This window comes from Dermacentor andersoni, chromosome 6 (assembly GCF_023375885.2).
Source record: "Dermacentor andersoni chromosome 6, qqDerAnde1_hic_scaffold, whole genome shotgun sequence".
In the NCBI taxonomy this organism is placed as follows: Eukaryota; Metazoa; Arthropoda; class Arachnida; order Ixodida; family Ixodidae; genus Dermacentor; species Dermacentor andersoni.
In genome coordinates, this window is record NC_092819.1 from 64,066,079 (window position 1) to 64,090,854 (window position 24,776).

Below are 24,776 nucleotides of genomic sequence, written 5' to 3' on the forward strand. Positions count from 1 at the left end.
GGTGCAGCACCACGCACGCACGCACGCACACACTCATAGGTTCCGGAGAGGAGACCCACACCGCGCCCGTGTTCTACGGCGACCACGCGGTCTCTCAGATGCTTCGTCGCTGTCATTCTTTTATTCATTCCTCCTGTATTTCCATACAGTTTGTTGCTCTCGCTCCTCTTTCTTTATCTTCACTGCGCGTGAGGGCGTGTGTATACACAAACATTATAACCTTGTAAACAAAACTGGCACGCGCATACCTCTTTCCCGCGACATTCGCCCTCTTATCGTGTCGAGGCAGCGGTCGTTTGAATAAGGATGAATACTAAGAAGGAAGCTGGGCGCTGATGCCGGGGAGATTTCTGGGCACTTTTTTTGCATTCCGCGCGCACACCGTCGCCTCCGCGCCGTGCACTGCGTACCGGCTTTCCCTGAGCGGCCTCCGGCTCTTTCCTCGTGATTTGGGAAGCCCGTTGCAATGTCAGGGGTGTTCAGTGTCTGCGGAAGGAAGCGAGCATGCACGGTAGGACGCGCAACGCACCGTTATGTAAGTGTTGCGAGGACTCGGATTGAACACACAGAACGCTTGGACCTACTAATCCGCATACACTTATTCGATTTCGCTGTTGAGGAATACAAAATGATAACAGTGCATTGCTTTGGGGGTCTAATATCTAAAATTCCTTTTCTTTCTTTTGCAGTTGTACTGGGGCAGCCGGAAGGACCGAACGGAGCTCCGTGGGATTACTACAGATTCCGCGTGCCAGGAATCTCAAGAAACTCAGCCGCCGTGGCAGTGCTATTTACATGCTATAAACGCAATGCTATTTACATACCTGCCTACATTTAGAATACAAAGTACAAATATGTCCAGCTTGAGAACTGATTCCAGTGCCAGGCGTCATCTTCTGAAAGCCCGTCTCAGATTGTGAGATCTGACGTGAGCAATAAACCATTTGAACTTCTTGCTCAGGTTCTGAGACCTCAACCTCTTGTTCCCAGCAGAACACACAGCGGTCACATGATCACTCAGTTAATCCACAAAATAACGCCCACGTAAACCTATGTTGTGCGCAGTCAAGGCCCTATTGCTGGTTCCGTGAGTATTCGAAGCTCGTGTGTACCTGTAAAGTCATCAGCCAGTGAAAACAGGGGTCTGTCTTAATTTTCCATATTGATCAGTATGTTGGGAGTAATTTTCATCATTCATAACGCGTTAGCCCATGCATAAGTGAAATGAAACGCCACTCCAATAGGTCGAACCGCTTCCCTGGCTAAATCCGACCAGGCTTGTCTTTTAGCACGCCAAGTGAAAAAAAGAACAATTTTTTTCGCCTTTTCGTCTATCCGCGTGTTCCATTATAGTCAAACTGTAACGCTTGTTGCTCCCTTATATTACCACACTTTCTTTTCTCTCTTTGTCACATGAATTGTAAACATCGCCACTATCGAGTACTCTCACTGCAGCAAAAAAAAAAAAATAAAGATAAAGAAGAATACATATTAAAAAGAAGTCCACAACTGGAGGCAACGAGTCACGAGCGGCAGCAAGGGCCTTCCTTGGAGTGCATTACGTAAGGTCATAAACAATTGCCCTTGCATGGTCAACTTCAAGAGCTTAACACAATGACGTTCTAAATACAGAACACAGTGGACAAAGCGTCTTTCCAGCAATTTCGCCGTTATGGTGTCGCGATGTGCGTAGGTTCGCACTCCATAATTTGCTGCGTGGCTCTCGGACTTGCAAACGAGGCGGTATACGCTGTGTCATCTATACCAATTAAGTGTTGATTCATGCAAATAATCGCGACTCCGGGTTTCGCCTGTATAATAAATCTATTACCACAATGACAGAATTAGCACTCCGCTGCCTGTGCTTTACTCAATCGAGCTGATTTGAAGCGTCATAACATTACACGATATACCGCATAAACGCTTGTATGCACCCCTCCACCACTGCTTTCATCTCCTCTGCAGCTGTTCCTGGAGTTAAGAAGGCTGCTCTGAATAGAAACCTGCGTATATAAACTGTTTCGGATTATTTATTTATTTATTTATTTATTTATTTATTTATTTATTTATTTATTTTCTAAAGGCAATCAAACACGGCCTTACGCATTCGTTAAACTCTCTCGCTCACTCACTCACTCACTCACTCACTCACTCACTCACTCACTCACTCACTCACTCACTCACTCACTCACTCACTCACTCACTCACTCACCCTCATAACCTATAGTACATGTTTACTATAAGCACAGGATCCAGCAAAATTTTATGTTACAGCCAGAAAAAAGAAAAAATGAAAGAAAGAGAACTCTCCCACAAAACGGCGACCAGTTCTTGCCAGTGAGATTAAAACGTTTGCCCATAAAGCCGTGTTTCTGTTTTCATTCCGTCTGCTTAGCTTTCGCCGCTCGCTGTTTCATCTCCGTGCTCTTGACAAATACAATCCCGCCGCAGTTTGTAACATCGAGGTTCTCATCTCCATAACGAGATGCACTCTAATGATTAATGAAAATAATAAGGCTTTCGTGTTTTTTTCCAGCATCTAACTGGAAGCAAACGTAACTACTCTACGCTCTCAACTGCAGTCGTACGTCGTCTGTCCAATAAGAATCACCTTTCTCTGCTCCAAGAACTCGGTCTCGGGCGACAACAGCTGCGCGCGAAGAAAAAAAAAAGTGAAATTAAAGTAGGCCTCGTCAGCTGCATGTGCTATTTCTTTCTAATCCCGTTTCATCGGCTCCGGCGCACTCTCTCCTTTCGCTTGTCATTTTTTTTTCCTTGTCGTTAGTTCGCAATCGCTTCCTTTCCTTCGTCGTTGGGTCTCTCTCTCTGCTCCGGCTGCTCTAGCTGGCTCTCTTGGCGCCCGTTGTCGGCCGGCGACGACGCGCCGTGCATATTAATGAATCGACAAACAGGTGAGCGGAAGAAGCAAGGAGGAAAGGGCGGGACACCGATCCCGAAAACGGGCGGCGGGTGCACTGGCGATGAACATGACACCGATGCAATCAGCCGTCGTCGTCCGCGCTCCACTGCTGAACCTGCGGAAGAAGAAAAAAAATATAAAGATGGAAAGATGAGGCACGGAAACGCTAAAGCGACAAACACACCGGAGAACCAAAAAGAACAAAAAAAAACACAAAAAACACACACACACGTGCTGTAGGAGAAGCGAGTGCAAGAGTCGGTGGCTCCAAACACAGGTGTGAAAGAGAGAGAGAGAGAAAGAATACCGAAGGTTCACCGCTTCTTCGCTGTAGGAACAATAGAAGTTCAGGTTAATGGCTCAGAGAGAATTGCGTTGGACTACAGTGCCGCAGAATGTTCCTGACAGAATTGTTCTCTGTAACGTCTGTTCTCTGTTCTCCGAACACCATCGACAGCTAATCATTCGCCCTACATTGTAATTCGTTCAGATCACAAATAGGTGCAGGCACCCAAGAAAAGCTTGGAAATGACAAAGCTTTACATATTTTTTTTTTAAAAAAGGAAAGGAAGCAAAAAGAAAGTCACGATGGCAGATGTGCACGTCAGCCCAGCATACCTCTATGATGACTGAACGTTTCAAATTATTTTTTTGCGCAACATTACAAACCTCGCAGTGCTTTCCTCTGGTGCCATGTTTTGCTGGTGCTGAGAGCGAGGCCACGGATTCGATCATCAGCCACGGCGGCCGTGTATTGACAAGAACGCTTGTGTAGAGCGTTTTGCTTACCCACTAAAGCGCGCACGCCGGGCACTCTGGCATGCGCACTTGCGCATGCCACCACAAATGGATGGCAAAACAGAACAGTGGGCACTGCTGGCGCACTCCGACTCAGCGCACAGCAGTGGACGCTGTCGGTGTTAAATTAAATTAAAGGGTTTAACGTGCCAAAACCACTTTCTGATTATGAGGCACGCCGTAGCGGAGGAGTCCGGAAATTCCGACCACCTGGGGTTCTTTAACGCGCACCTAAGTTTAAGTACACGGGTGTTTTCGCATCTCGCCCCCATCTAAATGCGGCCGCCGTGGCCGGGATTCGATCCCGCGACCTCGTGCTCAGCAGCCCAACATGATGTCGGTGTTCCATCTTTGTTGCGACGCCTGCGGTGTCCAACGCGATGTGCGTGCTATGCTTAAATGGAGTCAGTATTCTAGAGAAGCTTATCTTTATTAGTACGGATTCCGCACAAACCTTCGTGTTTTTGCCTGTTTGGAAACAATAAAGTATTCGAAATTCGAAGTTCATTTTTCTTTATTAATCGTATTCGAGTCTGTTAAAGCGCCATTAAAAATTATCGATTTACGAGCTGTTGATTTTTTGTATTTGCGCGGTACTGTTGATGCATACACGAACACGAAGGGTCCAGTTTATTGACATACTTGTGGAGCTTAGCGACCCAAAGCAACTCAAGCGCCATGAGATTGGCCGTAGTGAAGCGCTCCAGTTCAATATTGACCTCGCTGGTTCTTTATGTGCACCGAAAGCTCGGTACACGAAAGTCTTCCCATTCCGCACTCACTGGAATGTGTTCGCCGCGGGCAGGAATTAAGCCGGCCAGCTCCCACTCTGCCGTACAACAGAATACCACAACCACTTGACCACGCGGTATAAAAAAAAATTCAAATTAAATTATGGGCCTTTTGCGTGCCAAAACCACGACCTGATTATGAGGCATTCCGTAGTGGGGGACTTCGGACCACCTGGTGTTCTTTACCATGTACCTAAATCAAAGTACTCAGGCGCTTTCACATTTCGCCCCCATCGAAATGTGGCCGCCGTGGCCAGGATTCGACCCCGCAACCTTGTGCTTCGCAGCACAACACCATAGCCACTAAGCAACCATGGAAAGTTTAGCCCCGCGGTATAGCTACGTATGGAAATCGTGTAAATGTGATTTGCTTCGATTTGTACGGTGTTGATGCTTCGGTGCGCGTGTCTGTACAAACAGCTATAGATAGCCTTTGGTGCTGTCTTATCCGTACGTTGCACAACAAACTTTACTTCTGGTTTGCCTTATGAGGTGATGGACGGTGGCCATCTGATCATACATGTGGATATGTGACTCGCCCTGCATATGTACTGCATGGTAAAAGCAACATTGCCACCCAGCCCAAACTGCCTTTTCCTGTTGGCACACGTTGCGATGGATGCATGAGGCAAGCGAAGTTGACGCGATGGCCTTTAGAGCTCTAAAATAAGAACACTAAAGAAAATCCACCGCCCAAACATTCCATGCAGATGGTTAACCAGCGAAGCTGAAACGTGCAGCCCCGATGTTTATCCCTGGGTTAATCCCGACGGTTCATTAAACGACGTCTTGGTATAGGCTGCCGGATCCTCGGTGCGCAGTTGTTGCTCGCGCTCGGCTGCACGAGCCTGTTCATGCGCCCGGGATGCAGCATCAGCACCACATAGACGAGCTCATTCTCGGTTCTGTTCGCGACGTTACTGATCGAAAGCTGCCTTTTCCTCAGGAGTGCGTATGACACGTGGCCTACCCATTTCGAAGCCGGAGAGAAACTGCTGAGCGCGCGTTCGGCTGCTACAGAGAGCAACGACCTCACCACAGGCGCAGCCAATCGCGCGCCTCTCTTTATCACTTTTTTTTTTTCGCACATGCGCATGGGGTTGCGCCGGAGGAGTTTTCGGCACAGGAAACAGACGGACGGTCGGATCGACTAGCCTTATGCCGCTCCGCTCTAAAAACTACAATATTATATATATATATATATATATATATATATATATATATAGAGAGAGAGAGAGAGAGAGAGAGAGAGAGAGAGAGAGGGGGAGAGAGAGAGAACGCCGGGCATCCCTTCATACGCCCCCCCCCCCCCCACCTCAAACAGAAACGCACGCTCTCCCTTGAAACCACAAGCATAAAATGCACACGCGTAGCTCGCGCTTTGCGCAGCGATAACATCACCGCTGCGCTTAGTCCTTTACGCACGCACCCACAGGCGGGAACACGAAGAGAACGACGGCAGAACATCAGCAACAGCGTTGTCGACTGCGGGACGACTGCTAGGGGCGCGCCAACAATCAAGGTAGTCGGCAGAAGCGCCCTCTGCGGGGGGAAAGCCGCGCGAGAAAACATCGGAACACGCCGAGCGAGGGCATTTGAGGAACGACGCGAGATTAAGGGGGCCCGCCGCCGTGCGCCGGTACGAAATTTACTTAATTAGCAACATTAGCAGCGGTGCGAGACGAACGCGCCGCTATTTCGCTCGAGCCCTGCAGTGCGCGCGGCGCGATCTTCATTCCACTTCGCCTGCCGGCCGCAGAGCGTCGCGAGCGTCGCGATACGTCGCCATGTGTCGCCACCTAGAGCCGAGATTTCCGGGACGTATACAGATTCTATGAGAATTCCCTTGTAGACGTCTATATCAGCCGCAATGTGTTTTTCACGAAAGGGAAGGAAATAATAATAAAAAAAATATTGGCTAAGAGAAAGTGATGCAAAATAAGGAAAGGGGGAAGAAAAAAGAACAGTCAAGAATTAGACAAAATTCTAGCTAAACAACTACAGATGTTGACCAAGAAAAATAAAGAGAGAAAGAAAAGAACAGCGTCGATCGAACGCAATATTGGAATTTAGATGACGCGATGCGTGTCAGAGTTCGCGCGAGATGGCAGTTATAATGAATTATACACGCTCACGGACTCCTCGCCTGAGTTAGCTCTCTGGGTCACGGGGACGAAATCCATGTGTGATCCTGGTCGAGGGTACAATGTTGATGAGAAGTGTAAAGAAAGACGGAGAGAGACGCACTAATTCGTTGCGATGCTTTGCCCGCATCATCTTCTGATATATACAGCCGTTGATCATGAAGGCACGGGTATAAAATGTATGTCTTATTCTGCAGTTGCAGATGAGGTCAATTTTGAGCAACACGTTGCAAGCACAGCACACGCGAGTAGGGACACAAGAACCATAGAAACACGCAAACACATGGAAACAAATATATGTTCTATTCCAGAATATCAAGAAGAACAATATGAGCAGGAAGAACAAGAGTAAGAACAAAGAAATGAAAGGAACAACAATGCGACCAAGTAACTTTTTGATACTTTCAATTCCTTCTAAATCTGCAAAGTTGCACATCGTATCACGTCTTCCTTCCAGCCGCGCGCACAAGCAAATACTTCATTCTGTTCCTTATTTCTTTTTAAGATCGTGGTGGCTGGTGAGGGGCTGTATTCCTACTGTTTTGTTTCCTTTTCAATAAAAATATGTAATTTCACCAAACGTTTTTATATTAGCTTTGATAAAGTGAAATGCGAACTGCAAAGAACGCCTTCCTCGCGTAATTACAAGCAAGTGCGACATGTAATCATTCTGTAGCCAGTTCCTAAGCGTGGCATAGTCCCAAGTACGTACGTCTAGGAGTACGAATTAGGCCCCTGTTATAAATTCAGGTTAAACTGGGAACGAAATGATGCACTGGAGTAGTTTCGCAGTTGTTCGCGTTTGAACTAATGAGCAGTGTGCACGCGTAAGTGGCTCCAATTTTTGCAATCCGCATTTTACCGCGACGATAGAGTCTTCAAGCTGAAAGAATAAGTGAACGTTCGTGGAGACAAAGCAGCGAGTGAACGACTGAATGATAACTCAACTCCGGTCTCGCGGTTACCAAAATAAAACTGGGGACAGCTACGCTTTGAAGAATTTTATCACTTTGCGCTTTCTCAGATATTCTGTCATCATCTTAATGACGTCTTATGTAGTTACTGCTTTACGTATAGCACTGACAAATATATTACTCCCGAAAACATGAAGACACTCAGGGAAAGAAAAGATGTTTTTGTGTTAGTCCCACCTGCAGAGCTAGAGCTACAGAATACTTACAGTGCGGAGCCTATGACTCCAAATTTTTTCCGTTCCAGATGCGTTTTTTTTTTTTTTTCAATTCAATGACATCGGTTTCTGCAGCTTTCAGCTATTGTCGCAGTATACCATAGCCCCTAATGCTCTTTAACTCGGCCTCCTTCACCTGGGCTTCAAGCGTGACAAAAACGAGGTTATTGGCTATTGGTAAAACGCCATTCCATGATACATCACGAACCATATAGAACCATGAACCACGAAGCATATAATAGCCATTTACACACCGAGAGGTACTTCGCGACCTATGTCAGTCAGTCCTTGGACATCGATCATCCACTGTGTAATCAAGCAGCATGGTGACTACCGACGACGCGCACCGCTGTTCTAACCCTTCCCCTCCTCTTCCCACCCCAAATGGCCCTGACATCTCATGGATCACCATTTAGTACGAGGCGTCTTTGTTTTAGGTGCCTGCAAGATTGGGTCATTAAAGAATCGCCAAGGCACGCGATAACTGCAACGCACAGTTAGGAAAATATAAGTGCTTCCCCGAGTGCAAGCGAGAGCCGGACGACGCGGATGACCGCGCAACTTTCTTAGCGGGACTTCCTTTCCCGACCGAGCCGTGCGAATGCCTCGAGGCTGAAGACGTCCGTCGAGGACCTTCCAGGAGCTTCAAGAACCCTCCTTTACCGTAGCTTTGCCGAAGCGACAAGGTCCGCACATCGCTTCAAAGAACATCTGCCACGAGGGGCCCCTTATCTGAATACAACCAACATCCTCCCCTTTTCCGTCCCTCCCGTTGCCCAATATTTTTCGCTTTCTTTGTACCGTCTTTCATTTCTCTCCAGCTCGTCTCTCTCCATTGACGCACTGCTCAGGTCTGCCGGCGGCGCGGCGGACGGTTGCAGCACAAATTGACCGTTGCCGCCTGACCAAGCGAAGAGACGGGAACTTCATTAAAATTCGAACCATTCTGCATGCGCGCGGGACCATACGGTCGGTGAACAGGGCGGCGAGGACAACACCGACGGGTCCTCGCCTTCTTTTCGCTCGCTTTCGTTGTCTTTGTAACCCCGCGCAGCAGACGGCAATTACAGTGGGAGGGGCCGCGCGCTCGGCCATCAAAGAAAAAAAAAGAGATATCGTCTGCTGCTGTTCCTGCGACGACGAGAACATCCTGTGTGGTAGCAGCAGCGCATATGACGCTGACCTCGCCGAGATGCTGCTGGTTCCGCGGCCGTCGCTGCTTCTGCTGTTTGTAAGCAGCGGCAACTTGCGGACTTCGTTGCACGCAGGTCATCTGCCTCGTGTACCTACGTGTTGACTATATTCCGATGCAGGGAAAGAGCGCTATAAGGTGTTACCGCATGCGCTGAACGTGAACTGTTTAGGGGCCTGTCTTGTAGAACGATGTCGTCGGGCGGATATATTCTGAAATTGCACTAATTAGTTTACTTGTTACTGTCATTCACGAAATGTACTATTTGCTATAACTCACAGCCTCCATGGCTGTTAACAGGCTAGACGGTGAGATGTTCGGATAAAAGTCAAGCTGAAAAGATGTATGATGTAACCTGCCAAAATATATTTACAGCCACAATAGAACGAAGATTAAGAGGTGACTACTATATGGAATAAACGAAAATGCGAGATTAAAAGGCTCGGCGACGAGTATACTAGGGTATTTACCAAAGTTGTTTGCTTAATTCTAAGGTCATCAAATACAAACTAAAGTGTATCAGCCATAGAACTCATAGCAAGGAAACGATTTCTACGTCGGGCTCTCTGTGCTCCAGGTCGGAATAAATGCCAACGAACACTGCTTACACCCAAACAGAACACGGTAGAAAAGCTTAAACTTTTCTTCACCTAGAAACACCAGCTTCAGGACAGTGGAGCGAAGTGCCGTCATTGCATCGAGTAGGCAAAACTTATTTTAGAGCTGACAGACGCTCTCGGCTTCCGATGAACAATGGACAGGGCAAGCTTTTGCCACTCAAACATCCGTACGCGACGACGGCTGTCAGCTTGGGCAACAAGCTCCGCCTAGCAACCACGTAGGCCATTTCAAACTTAAGTTAAAATCTACCAGTTTATCAGTTTACGAAACATCGGGCGTATACAGGATTTCGTTGTTTATGAAATCTAAATGTCATGTTACAGTGTTGCTCGAGAGGGCGTCACGTCAGACATATATCCTTATTACTCTCATTCCACTCAGATGGCACCAAACCTAACCCCCCCCCCCCCCCTCCTTAAAATATTGAAACACAAGATCAATATTAGCGATAGCTGCAACTGAAGGTGTACTTGTTGTGAGTGCCCCACCACAGGCGACGCACTACATTTATTTCAGGACGGGAGAGTCCCGGCGCTACATTCGCGAACGCTTATTCATTCCCCATCATAATGGCCAATAGCGTCGTATGCCATTCTTGTCTGTGTGAATTGTGCATATATTGTAAACAAGTTTCCTGTCTTGCTTCTTCCCTCCGCAACATTTTTGGTGGAAGTGCGGGGTATTGCTGTGCGCGACGGAGCATCGAAGCGGACGCGGCCTGTCCACTAACAACATGAAGACCGAAGTAGACGCTACCATGACGTGGACAGTCCTCTTGTCCCAGCACCGCGACTCAGGAACGTTTTCCGGGACCGCCAATTTTGACGGCGATCTCTGGCTCCAAATGTATACGAGCGCGTCAGCGCCCATTACAGGTGAAACCAGACCATCATGCTGGAAATAATAATTTTCTACGTGAAAAGCAAGGTGAGGGTCTGGTTTCGAAACCACGAGGAAGAACTGACAAACATGAGAGCAATGGAAGCAAAAGCTTCCCGAGTTGTTCGGCAAGCGTGTTGGCCGTGAGTGAGCTGCGCAAGAACTTGTGCCCCGCGTCCAGACGTCAGGCGAATCATTTGTAACATATATCCAGGACGTTCTCACCTTTTGAAGCAATGTTGACGAGACGATGCCAGGAGGAAACGAAATGAACCAGTATACTGAAGGGCATAGCGGACGACGCTCTTAATCTTCTAGTGTGTAAGAACTTTTCTACCAACGCCGACGTCACTAATGAATGCCGGCGTTTCGATGACGGGTATCGACGCTTTAGAACAGTTGTTCGAGCGGTGTATAAAACAAGCAGACTCGGCGTGCGTAAGTGCTGAGCTTACTATCCACCTCGCAGAAATCCCGCCGCAGATTCATGCGAGTATTGAGAGCGTCAAATAATAATGCTATTCATAACCAAACGTGGTCGGTACCGTGCACTGCGGAAAGAGGCGAAGGGATTAGGAGATTGGAGAGGCTGCAGGAGTACGAACACCGCAGCCGAGAAGCGCTGGAGAACTTATTTATTGTGAAGCCTTCATTGCACAAGTGCAAGGTAGTTGCAGAGCAGCGCAGTTAAGATGGTGAAATTTAGCAACGGTTTGCGTCAGTGCTCAGATTAATCGTCTAGCTTTACATTCTTGCTAATAAAGTTACCTTCCACAGATATATTTCAAATTAGCAAAGATTGCAGGATTTTCGCAACAATGAAAACAGCAACAAACGCTATAAATTTAGATAGATATGCTTCATTATTTCCATTCTTCGTACCTGCATTAACAGTCACGGAGGAAATATAACAATGGTTTGCGCTGGGGCTAAGTTTAATTGTCCAATTTTACATTGTTGCTAATTTATTTATTTATTTGAAGATTTCAGACACCCTTTGTCTCGGTAAAAATAAATGTTACTTTCGGCAGAAACAGCTCGTCGTTCAGAGACTATAGAATTTCCTCATGGCGTAAACAGCAATAAATATTACACCATAAATACACATTGCATCGTTTCTATTCTTCGTACCTGAATCAACAATATTGAATGTCCTCCCACATACGCCTAGAGATGGCGCTATACTTTCTGCCTTAAGCTTTCTGCCGACACTGCAGTTCATGCTGGGTCTTCTGCGAAGTGTCAAATGTGAATGGCCCCTGCGATGAACGCATCACAAAGAACTGACATTGCTATACATGCAGAGCTCGCCCGCTATGTGCTCTTTCACGCAAGATTACTGGCATTTCGTGAGTGTCGTGCAGTGGCCTTCACGCGGGCGCCCGTTATTTTTTTCTCAGCGGAATGACGGACAGACGCTGTCTCCTTCGATGTTCGAGCTTGCGACGTCGCGGTCACGGCGGCTGTCGGCAACTTTTACTTCACAAAGACGCCCGCTGTCCACTGCATTGTGCCGGGCAGAGACCTATTGCCTCAAGTGAAGCTGCTGAGATACTGACCTCATTCATCAAAGGAGGCATGTAGGAAAACAACAAAGGCATCCGAGTTGAGATACACGTCCGCGATCCTTCGCACCGGAATTGAAACGCGTCTCGAAATTTGGCCATCGCCGGCTGTGTTTCAGTACTCGACGTAGTCGACTAAATAGACAGCCAAGCTGACAGCAGCCGTCTGAAGTCTCGTTCCAATCCTGACAAAGCCGGCAAGAAAGACAGCTTCGCGAAGGCAGCATCGAAGTCAAAGGAAAAATGCAGACTGTACTTTGGTGCACAAACAAGATGGCGGCTGAGCCAGGATGCTTAGGAACTCGACGGGAAGGTAGCCTGCGCACAAGAAAACTTAGTCACGATTTCTTGTGTGCTTAACGTAAGCTATATGTAGTGGATTAAATAAATTAAAGTGTTTCACGTGCCAAAACCGCGATCTGATTATGAGGCATGCCGTATACTGGAGGGCTCAGAATTTCATTTTGATTGAGTGGGGTTCTTTTAACGCGCACATAAATATTAGTGTACGAGTGTCATTCCATTTCACTCTAAGCAAAACTGCGGCCGCCGCGGCTGGGACCGAACCCGCAACCTCAAGCTCGGCAGCGCAGAGTCTTAGGTACTGGGTTAAGCGGCGAGTTAAGCTACACACTGTTTTTTTTTTTTCTAACGTTAGCGCACGCACAGTGTTCAAAATATTTACGTGATTTTCTTAGCTTTTGTCTTGTCGACAAGTGTTAAGCCCCCAGAGACGTCTTACAGATGCTTTTCATTACTTGGGCTCCAAGCTGTCTTCTTAGGAGTCAACGTAGACTGTAATCGATGCGGGCAAGAATTGTAACACACACACTGTCACTGCGCAAACGTAATCAACTCGAGCTTCTTAATAGCGTCAACTCGACTCGACCGGATGAACGCTGCGATTTGCAGACACCCCACGACAGCATGTATTGCAATATGCGGGACAATTGAGATTGCCGATACAATGTGCACGCGAGCAGCAGTGTAACTATAGGGACGTTGTTCATTTGTTTATCTCGAGGATTGCTCAGCCTGTATTATGACGCACGTCGTGAATCAAACAACTAATTAAAAAGAAAATAATAATACCTAAAAAATGATTTTGTCTTTATTGAAACTAAGAAGTGCATGGTTTTAGAATGTATCAGAGCGTGTCGGTGCCTCGCGATTCAACTTTCCAGTTCTACCAGCACTTGCCACCCACCGCCTCCTTAGATTCACGCAGTACAGAAGAAAACTGCGAAAAGAGGAACGAGAGAGCACGCGAAGAAAAGCAGAACAACGAATTTACTGAGCACCAAGAAGGGGTACATCAAAAGGAAGAAAACTGAAGTGGCAATTTTTGATTAACTGATAACGGTGTGCTTACCTACAAAACATATTTAGCGCTGTGACACAGGACATTGTAGTTTGAGTATTATCTGTCGCACTGTTAAATTTACTTGATTTAGCTGCACGACGGAGAACTAGGAGAAATGGGCACGCTGCATTGACAGTCATCTCAGTCCTCATAATCAATCGAATAGTCTGTGTTACTTTTGCTTTAATTAAATGTTACTCCCCAGCGTAGGGTAGCCAACCAAACTCTTGAATGGTTAACATCTGTGCCTCCCTTCTCTCTCTCTCTCTCTCACTCAATCACTCTCTCTCTCCCCCTCTCTCTCTCATAATGAACCATGCGCCACCTCCGACGTGAGTTCAGTAACATATCTTTAAAGGAAATTGGAAGAAGGTTCTGAAGGATATAATGATGCCAAGCTGTGCGGATACTGCCTTAATAAGTGACGCCGCTTGTAACTATTGTACAGAGAGAGAGAGACAGAAACAGAATAGAGCAAAGGCAGGGAGGTTAACCATACACACGTCCAGTTTGTTACCCTGCACTGGGAGAAGGGGATATAGGAATGAAGAGAGAGAGAGAGCACAGCTTCACGCACATCTGAAGGTAAACACTGAGTCTATAGCCGTGTTTACATGAATGCGACACTGTCGCATCGCATCGCATTTCTAGCGCATCGCATACATGTAAACATCGGTAATGCGCTAGGAAGGCGTATCGCACTAATGCGCCAGGCGAGGGTAGACTTACGGGCCCGAGTCGACTCTCGCGGAGCATGGAAACGCAGCATCGTCGCATTAGGAACTATGGGAAGGAATTAGCTGCGGGACTGAGCGCCCGTGAAGCTGCGAGACAGCAACGCCCGAAGCAGAAGCAAAATGGCTTCCCCCACGGCAACTTCGCTCGCCGCAGCGTGCTCTACGTGAAACTATTTCTCGGCAAACAGCCACCAACGTGCACTCGGCCCACTACCGGAAACCAGTTACACCGGAAGTCGGCTGGCACTTCCCTTATACGACATCATGTGGCGCTATGTTCTCACGAGAGTTAATGCGGTTAACGGCGTCGCATCGCCTTTCCCAAATGCGCTTGGAAATGCGATGCACCACTGTCGCATTCATGTAAACGGAGCTTTTAAACTGTCGCCAAGAACTGTCGACTTGAAGGACTTCAAAAACGCTTTCGTGGCTTTCTGTGCGATTGATGCGTACAGCCATGGTCCAAGTATGTTCATTTCCGAAATCGGTCTAAAGTCCAGCCGGTTCAATGCTGTCCGGAGAGGTTCACGCTCGACGTCGTGCCGGGAACAGAGATATATGATGTTGTGTTCAATCGTTTCCGCAGTTCCACAGGTGTCGCACATGGGCTCACCTCCCATTCTGACACGGAAAGAATAAGCCTTTGTAAACACCAAACCGAGCCAGAGAGGGCACAACAATTTCGCCTCAGAACGGGAAGCGTTTGATGCACTTGCCTCTTTAGAGATGGATCAAGTGTGTGAACCCGACACTTCGGGAGGTTGGCCGAAGATAAATGTTGGTGTGTCATAGCTTCAACCACGAAATGAAGCTTTCTTGCTGCGTCGGCTCTGAATAAGGGGATCGGAACAGGCCGTGCTTCTACAAAGGGGGACCGGGCGGTTTCGTCGGCGAGGTGATTACCATCAATGCTGGTATGTCGTGGCAGCCACTGAAACGTAATTTCATGTCCTTTAGCGATAGCTTGATGGTGGCCCCCTCTTGCCTCATACAGAAGCTGCTCACAAGTCCTGTGATATAGGACAAAGTGTGGACTCTGAAGCACTGTCTTAGAGTCGCAATAAATGACCCATTTCCGAGATGTCTCTTGCACAAGATATTTTAACAGCAACACGCAGGGCAGCAAGCTCTGCCGCCATTGATGTCGTGATGTGTGACCGTTTGAAGTTGATTGTAGTTTTCGTAACCGGAATGACAACGGCACCCGAAGAGCTGGTTGATGAGACCGAACCATCGGTATAGATGTGTGTTCAGTCACCGTGCGTCTCATTAATTATTTTAATGTTTCAGTGCTTTTTTTCGGTGACTTGTCTTCTTCTTTACACCCGGGTGGATACGCAGGTGCATCCGAAGGTGTTGGAGAAACCACAAGGGGAATGGAGGCCTTGATTCTGGTGTGTATACTGATGGAAGAGATCTGGATGGGTGATGATAACTTCAGAAAACGTGGCACGAAGTCTCTGCGAGGGCAAGAACACTAAGTGGTGATTGGTGACGTGGTAAAGATGACGAATCTGCGCCCTGAGACAATCCACAGAAACGTACGTTTAGGTGGGATTATCTTTGGCGACCACGATTGTTACAGATGTTGACGCGCAGTGAGGAAGTCCTAAGCACATTTGCAATGCTGGACCCTGTAAGCTCACCAATGAGCAAACATTTGACTTGCACGTACCGGACAAGGCTGGAAGACTAGCGTAGAAATCTTAGAAATAGAGTTCTGTGTACAGCTGAAGCATGTAGCGTACAGATGTGTCCCATGTTTCCCCGCACATGAACTCAGTACGTGGGCAATCGACGACAGTATTTTTCTTCAGGCACGCGCAATGAGGGCTCGACGAAAATTTCGGTAACTTACTACACTCAAGAATCGATAGGTCTTTCCATGTTGATAGTGTGTCCGTTAAAGGAGGCTGAGTAGGGCGTCATAGGCTTTGAACATAAAGCTATGCAACGTATAAAAACATGTTGCATATATTGTGAATTGTATGCCTTTAGTACACGTTATCCGCAAAATGTCTCTTTTAGCTCATTTGGACCAGGGTCGCAAACGTCGAGACATTGTAAGATGTGCTGCTTCGGCACCTGCAGGGGATGTTGACCTGCTTCTGTGGATTCGCCCCAGGAACGAGGCCTACGTGGTATATATAAAAAAAAAGTTAGCGCTGCCAAACTACGGACTGATCAAACTGAGAGCTACGTGCGTTGGCTTTCCCATAATAACTTCTGTAAGCTACTGTTACAATGTTTACGCCACAAGAGCCTGTATTATGTCACTTGACGCCCTCATATGCCGCATGGCAACGCGTATGAACTTAAAAGAGAAATTGAAAAAGGGGAAACAAAATACAGGTTAAGTTAACTAAGGTTGCATCAACCCGTATTTACTTCGTTGCATCACTCTTAATTCTAGAAGTAGCCGGCTCCTGTTCAATCTGTTTGTAGCCTTATCAGTTAACTGTACGAAAAGGGCACGTTGTGTCCTCCTAGCACTGAAGCAGCTTAGAACTGATATTTTTGATAACATTACTTTTACTGCACGCGTGAATGTCTCCAACGCAGTTGACACGGACGCCCATGGAACAGCGCTGGAGGCAACTTATTCTATGACAAGTGGGCTGACAGCGGAGCGATGGCCTACTTGAATTCTCTAAACGAGTGACCTTCTGCAAAGGGAATAGTGCCTTCTGCGAAGTGCCTAGTGCGTTCAAAACTTGACACCTCCACCTCAGCCTTCCGCGGAGTGCTTTAACAGCCGGAACTGTCAGCTTGAAAACATCCTATTACATTACCACCGACACGCCGAGGGCACATGTACATCCGCCACATTTCACGGATCCAATCGAGCCATCTTTCTTGTCTGCCAGAATGGCGACCACAAACGTCATTCTTCACCGTCATGAACAGTCATCGTGCCTATCTGTCTTTCAGGCTTCACACTCGCGGCCCGTTCGCCGTCAGTCTCGCGCTAAGTTAACACAACCTGAAGTGCGCCTTTCCGCCCAAAGGATACGAAAGAGGACTGAGCTGACTACCTTCGCTTGGAAGCAAGCAACTGTGGATTATGTGCATGCTTTCTACTTTGACATAGTCCACATATAAACGGACGGTCATTCCACTCGGGCCAGCTCCACTGGCGCAGTCGTCATCCTGTCACGATCGATCGTCAGCATCGGATACAACATTTCTCACGTCATAGATCGAAGGGGGGTTATTGGCCTCCGATGCACCCTTGATTATATTAACCGACCACCGGCTTATAGGTGTGAGAGATTTTGCGACTGAAAGACGGCCCTAAATTGTTCTTTTTTCTCTTTTTTGTCAGCTATTCGTAGCGGGTCCTGCGAACTTACGTCGGGGATACGAGAAGCGCAGCACCACGTAGTCGCGTAAGGAGACAACCTCGTGTTTCAGTGGCTTCCAGGTCGTTGCGGAATCCCCGGCAACGACATCGCCGACGAATCTGCTACAAAAGCACATGAAGGAACAAACCTTGGTGCTATACCGCTACCGAGGACTGACGCAGCCCAGCACCTAAGCAAGCTATGGCAAGACTTTGCGATTTTACATCAGACGCGGCACACAGCTGACTTCACTCACCATCGGTTGCATTCACTCCACCTTTCTATGCAACTGCACCTGTTGCCTGGTGTTCCATAAGTGAAGGTATGGTACTTTGTTGCTAACGCCTGGGCGTTGCATTCACAAATGCATACTCGTCTTGATTTCGAATGACTGATAACGTCGAATTCAATGCCTGCGGTGTCAAAGAAACAATGGAACACCTTCTGTGCTACTTCCTCTTCTTTGAAAATGAAAGGCTTGACCTCTGCACAGCTCTGAACCAGCCAGACGAAGGAGCTCTCTCGTTGGACAAGATCTTGGAACCTTGATCTCGCATATCGCAGCGACGGAAGGCAAAAGTGCTGCTGCAATTTCTGAAGGCTACCGGTCTGAGCACGGTTCTCTGCAGTGTGTCCCCATCTGTGTTACGGAGCATAGATCTTTCACTGTACGTAGGCAACATCAACAATGGGCTTTCTCTGCTTATGTTAATATCTTTCCTTCCCTTCCTTCTCTCAGTGCAGTGCAGCCAACCGGACTCAGTCCTGGTGAACCTACCCACCTTTCATTTATCTTTTTATTTATCTCTCTCTCTGTCGCTCCTCCGGCATGCGGAAAGTTTCTACAACTTCTTCACTGACTAACTGACTAATGTATAATGAACGTCTTGAGTCTGAAGGAATCAGCATTAAATCAACTGAAAGCCGGATAATTTACCTATTTTTCTCAATATATCTGCTTTTCCTTTTTTTTTTTTTTGACGGGTGCCTTGCGTGAAGCTTTCACTTGCGCTTTGTTTCGTGTCTCTCTGTACAGGCCAGGACAAGATGCCTCAAAGAAACAGGCATGCACATATAAATATACATCCTTAAACCAAAGTGCCCGAACAACACGTTTCTAGAGAACAATTTCACCGCTCCAGAGACGCAAATTCGAAAATTGACGCGTATAGGCTGTGGTGTTCACGTAGTGATGTTTGGACTACAGCAGTACGTTTCTGGCTGCGTGACTAAGCTGCGTAGAAATTGAGCTTTCTCCCACAGCTACTGGTCCGTAAACATTTTCTCATGAGTGTACCCCGAGTAATGGAAGAAGGCGCACTCAATATTTCTTTCTTTCATTTTCACATCAGCTACTCGTGACGTGTAGATCCCAACCTGACATGCAGATGCACTCAAAGTAATAAATTCTCAGTGGAACATCTTATTTCGTGCTAGGAAACGGCTTGCCACAATCGTATTAGCGGCAGCGGCCGGCGGCAGCAGCCAGCGGAAGCATCCAGCAAGCGGTCGTTTTGAAGCGCAATGTTGAAGCGCGCGGGTGGAGGCGACGACGATCGGACACCTCCACTGCCTCCCGTAGCGCGCCCGGTAACGACGCAGCGTTTCGCCGACATGCCTGCGCGCGTTCCTTGATTCAGCGCGCGTGATCCACTGGCCGCTGCGTAGCACAGGCATGCACGAGACGCACGATGCCGTGCTCCCTCGCGCGCTGCCGTAATGAGCTAAATGGCTGCGGCGAACGTGGAGACTTTCAAGATTGCTTGCCACTGCGCCACCACCTCCGCGGCTGCAGTCGATGTTTAACAGAAGCAATGACGACGACGCCATTTTGTAGCACGCGGAAGATGTCTGATGGGGCCGAGATACACACAGGCGCACAAACGAAAGGAACGTCGGGTGACATAATGTTGAAAAACTGGCAGATAGGGCGTAAATAAAATGAGAGTCAAGTCGGAAAAGCAGAAAGAAATAAAGAAAGAGAAGGCAGCGGTGTTAACTATAAATGTGTCTTGTTTGCTACCCTTCACTGGGGGAAGGGAAAGGAGGGAACGAAAGGAAAGACAGGGAGGTTAACCGGGGACCCTATCTGCTCTATTACTATAGGGAAAAAAAAGAAAGACAATATGGAGACGAAAAGATGGGAAAAAAAGCAAGAGAAACGTCACGCCACTATATGCGGTGACATTCTCTGCCAGTAAGCCTGCCATTGGTACAGTATACTCTACAGCCGGGCAATTGAAGCTAGCTGGACGAGTTTCCTTGCAGGACAGGATCATTTAACTGTATAGGGGTCAGCCAAAGTTACGAGAAACGGTGGCGTTTTTTTTTTTTTTTCAGTACTGAGGGGTTGTCACCCGGAAAGCGAACTGAGATGTCTCTTTGTGCCTTCTGGGTGTCCTCCAGTCGACTCTGGCCAAAACACACGCCGATACACTCTATAGCAGCCCTTACTTCGTCATCCCTTCCATCTTCTCATCGACCATCATCGTAACGTATTCTTGGTACATCGGGAAAGGGCTCTATTTTCTACACGAGTGTGTTCCTCGACTCTGACTAGTGCTAATCCACTTCCAAAAGGGTCCTAAAGAGGTCAGTCTGAGCTAGCAACCGAACAGTTAAGAGACCGAACACACATGACTTACGCGTCAGCCTGCCCTACTAGCCACCGCTCGTAGGCGTTTGGCTGCTTCTCAGCTTATACCACCGCCTTCTACCATGATCTGGGCACTGGGAGCCGTACCTATATATAAGAGTAAGCCCAGGACATCTCCAGGAGCGAGGCTGAGACCCCACGTTGTGCGCCAGTCTGTAGTCTGTAGGCACGTCGCAGTCTATTGCAGGGCTAAATTACGGCTAGGGCGTTCCTCGTATGCTTCCCGATGTTGCTGTGCCTGTCTCATAGAGATACAACGCATCTTTCTCTATTACCGTCTTTTATAGCCCGTGGCACCCCACCCTACAGACACTGAACCGTGTGTCTATACCTTTTTCCGGTTTTCTAGGGTTACATTCATCGGCGTCAAACTTTTATTCGCAGGCGCCTTCTGCAGTATCAAAATGTTCACCTAAATCTCTAGAAATTAGATTTCTAAAGAACGCGTTCACAACTGCAAATGTACAAGGCAAGTAGACATCAAAATCAAGCGAAGGGCACCTGGCGGTACGATTTAAGTGGATAAATAGGCACCTTGAGTTACAGTTCAGGTGGAGTTGCTTCTTTGTGTTAGAATTTAAAGAGGATTGTTCACAATATGAACACCATGTCTTAAAGCCAAGCACTATGTGGGAACTTCGCTGGTGTGAGACGCTGTATAAGGTGCATTTTATGGAGCTTCAATATCGTTTTTGTGCCAAAGATATAGAGTTAAATACGTTCCGCATCATTCTATTAGGTATTGCATACTTCGCAAAGTTTATCAAATTTTTGTTAGCGTAACTGAATCAATCAATAAATACGTGATTTATTGTTAAGAATTTACCTTCTACGAGTCACTAGAATTTATCGTTTTTAATGCAGCGAGTTTCAACAATGTGATTCAGTAGCTACTAAATTATTATATAACTGTTATATCATCATCAGCAGCAGAAGCAGCAGCCTATTGTTATATCGACTACTGGACAAAGGCCTTTCCCTGCGACCTCCAGCTAACCCTGTCTTGCGCTAGCTGATTCCTCACTGCGCCTCCGAATTTCCTAATTTCATCACCCCACCTAGTTTTCTCCCGTCCTTGACTGCGCTTCCCTTCCCGTGGCACCCATTCTGTAACTCTAATGGTCCATCGGTTATCTATCCTACGCATTACATGCCCTGCCAAGCTCCATTATTTTCTCTTAATATCAACTAGAATATCGGCTATCCCCGTTTGCTCTCTGATCCCCACCGTTCTCTTCCTGTACGTTAACGATACGTCTAACATTTTTCTTTACATCGCTGTTTGCGCGCCACCTAACTTGTTCTCGAGCTTCTTTGTCAACCTCAAAGTTTCTGCCTCATATGTTAGCACCGGTAGAATGGAAATATTGTAGACTTTTCTTCCAAGTCCAAGTCGTGCAAGCGTCCAAGTCGTGCAAGCGTCCAAGTCGGGATTTCTTAATGCCTGCGTCTGCACTCTAACCTATTTTTATTCTTCTGTAAATTTTCTTCTCATGATCGGGGCCCCCTGTGATTAATTGATCTAGATAAACGTACCCCTGTACACACTCTAAGGCTGACTGGCGATCCTGAATTCCTGTTCTCTTGCCCGGCTTCTGAACATTATCTTTGATTTCTGCATATTAATCTTCAACTTTCTCGGTTAAGGTCCACAGTCATTCGTTGTAAATCGCCCCCAGTTTTGATAACCAGGACAACGTCATCTGCACACCGAACGTTGCTAAGATATTCACCGTTGATACTCACTCCAAAGCATTCTTTCTCTTACAGCTTGAATACTTTTTCTAAGCAGGCAGTGAATAACATTAGAGAGATTGTGTCTCTTTGTCTGACCCTTCTCTTAATAGGTAAATTTCTACTTTTCTTGTGGAGAATTTAGGTAGCTGTGGAATGCCTCCTGTACTCTTTGCATACGCATTTCCTCTGTGAGTCTGGCACCTCCAATGAATCAAATGCATTTTCATATCCTATGAAAGCCGTATAGAGAAGTGGATTGTACTCTGCAGATTTCTCGATTACCTGATTAATTACATGGATGATATTTATTGTAGTATATCTCTTCCTGAAGCCAGTATGTTCTGTTGGTTAATTAAGCCATGTGTTGCCCTGATTCTATTGAAAATTATCTTGATGAATATTTTATACAATACGTTAACATCTCCCTTCTTATGAAATTTCGCATCCTGAATGAAAGCCCGTTTTGTCAGCGCGCCTCGTCAGTTGCTGCGGATAAGTTCTTGAACATTTGTAGGGAATTAGTATAATGTTGGCATTCCTCAAGCTCTCTGGTACACTTCAAATCGTGAGGCATTGCTTATAAAGAGACGCAAGCTTTCCGAGAATGATATCTCCTGCTTCTTTGATTAAATCTACGGTTAAGCCATATTCAACTGGTGCATTCCCCGGGTCATGTCTTTCAAGGTCGTTCTACTTTCATTGCTTGTTATGGCAAGAGCCTCTTTATCCTGTTCATCACTACTTAGAATGAAGGTAGGCTGCTCTGGGTACAGTACAGGTCAGTATAGAATTCTTCTGCTTCTAATATATGATGGAAATTATTCTTACGTGTAGATTGAACAATTGTACACTGCTGCATTAATTAATCATTTTGTACCAAACGTTTTGAAAACATTGGGATTATGAGAACTGAAATCCAATGGTTTCCTGCGCATATGGGGAAAGTGCACGAGATTCGGGTAAACCTCAATGAGGTTGCTCATGACTTGGCACGAGGACTTGCTAACCGCGACAGTCACAACCTAGCCGTTCAGCATCAAGTCAGCGAATCTAGAGATCATTTAATTGCTTACAATGACATAACCAAACATTGATATTTATGACGCAGGCAATTCCCTTTGCAACATTCAAGACTGAACAGGGTTCAGGTAGTCTCACTTCGCTTATTGCAAACAGGTACATATCCCACGACGTACCACACTAATAAAATATATCCAGAGTAGGAGATTAAGATGGAATGCAACGATTGTAATGGCATCATTGAAATCAGACATATGCTGGCGGGGTATCCCGCTTCTCGCCCCAACCTCGTCGAAGAATGGACAAACTGGGAAAAAAGGATACAAAACCCATTGTTTCAAGACCAACTAAGGGCCGTCCAGAGGGCCCATGATGTCGCTGAAGGGCTTGGCCTGACAGTGACAACGTGGTAGTGGCCCGCCTTGGCTTAACAAGTCGAGCCTCCGGACCTCAAAATAAAAATTTTCACACACACCAATCTTCTTGTTAACTGAGGGTCCCGCTGCGGTCGTTTGACTTTGGGACTTTCGCCGGTGTACGACTAACAACCAACTATGTATATTGAATGAACAATAAACTGAAACTGAAATTGCTTATGACATTACTCTGTTTATTTTTCAGTGCATACATCTTGCCTTGTGCTAAGCCAAGTTTTCTTCTCACTGATTTATATATATTAACTATTATATAATATTATATAACTATAACTATATATAACTATATATAGCACAACCACTGCAGGCTTGGAGTGACGCCTGTCACCGGCAAAAGATGCCGAGAGCGAGTGGGGCTATACTAATCCAGGTACAACCAAATTAGGAATGCCCACTAAGCTTCAACAAGACACTCCCTCACCAAAACAGGAATTGGCCTCCCTGGTGCAGTATTCGACCACTCCCTCCCGAATGGCTCACTCAATTACCCAATGGCCCTCAGTCCCCAGCAGCTGCGGAGCACCTGACCAAAGGAGCGGTCAGACCTGTAACGCAGCAGAGGGTGCTAAGAATCTCTGGGTCCGGACAAGCAGCCAATGGAAACCGACCCTTGCAACTTTTAACACCCCAACCCTCTCGAGTGAGGCTAGGCTAGCAGGACTCTTTGAGGAACTATCAGACATTGTTTGGGATATCATCGGCCTTAGTGAGATTAGAAGAACTGGTGAGGCTTATACATTTCTGAATAACGGACATGTCCTCTGCTGTAGAGGTCTCCTAGATAAGAAGCAGTACGGGGTAGGATTCCTAATCCATAAGGATATAGCGGACAACATTGACGAATTCTACAGTATTAATGAGAGGGTAGCTGTAGTCATTGTCAACCTGATAAGATGTATAGATTAAAGGTAGTACAAGCCTACGCACCAACATCCAGTCACCATAATGAGGAAGTAGATCAGTTTTACGAAGATGTTGAATTAGCGACGAGAGAAGTGCAAACTCAGTATACTGTAGTAATGGGCGACTTCAATGCAAAAGTGGGTGAAAAGCAGGCTGGTGAACAAGCAATTGGCAACTACGGCGTCGATTCTAGGAACGCTAGAGGATAGATGCTCGTAAAATTCGCAGAAAGGAATAAGCTTCGAATAATCAACACCTTACTCAGGAAGCCTAGCAACAGAAAGTGGACCTGGAAAAGCCCTAATGATGAAACAAGAAATGAAATTGATTTCATGCTTTCTGCAGATCCGAGCACAGTACAGGATGTAGAAGTGATAAGTAGGGTAAAGTGCAGTGATCATAGGTTACTGAGGGCTAGGATTCACCTCAATTTGAAGAGAGAAAGAGTAAAATTGGTCAAGAAGAAACAGGTCAACCTAGAGG

At 46.7% G+C, this 24,776-nt stretch overlaps 1 protein-coding gene across 1 annotated transcript in view; it reads right to left on the bottom strand.

Moving 5' to 3' along the window:
* Positions 1-2,291: 2,291 nt before the first annotated feature.
* Positions 2,292-24,776, bottom strand: part of LOC129382496 (uncharacterized) — a 244,060-nt gene continuing 221,575 nt past the window's right edge. The window contains exon 5 of the mRNA XM_072288932.1: positions 2,292-3,035. Coding sequence (XP_072145033.1) covers positions 2,894-3,035 — 142 coding nt within the window. The 3' untranslated portion in view covers positions 2,292-2,893. The remainder of the gene's footprint in view (positions 3,036-24,776) is intronic.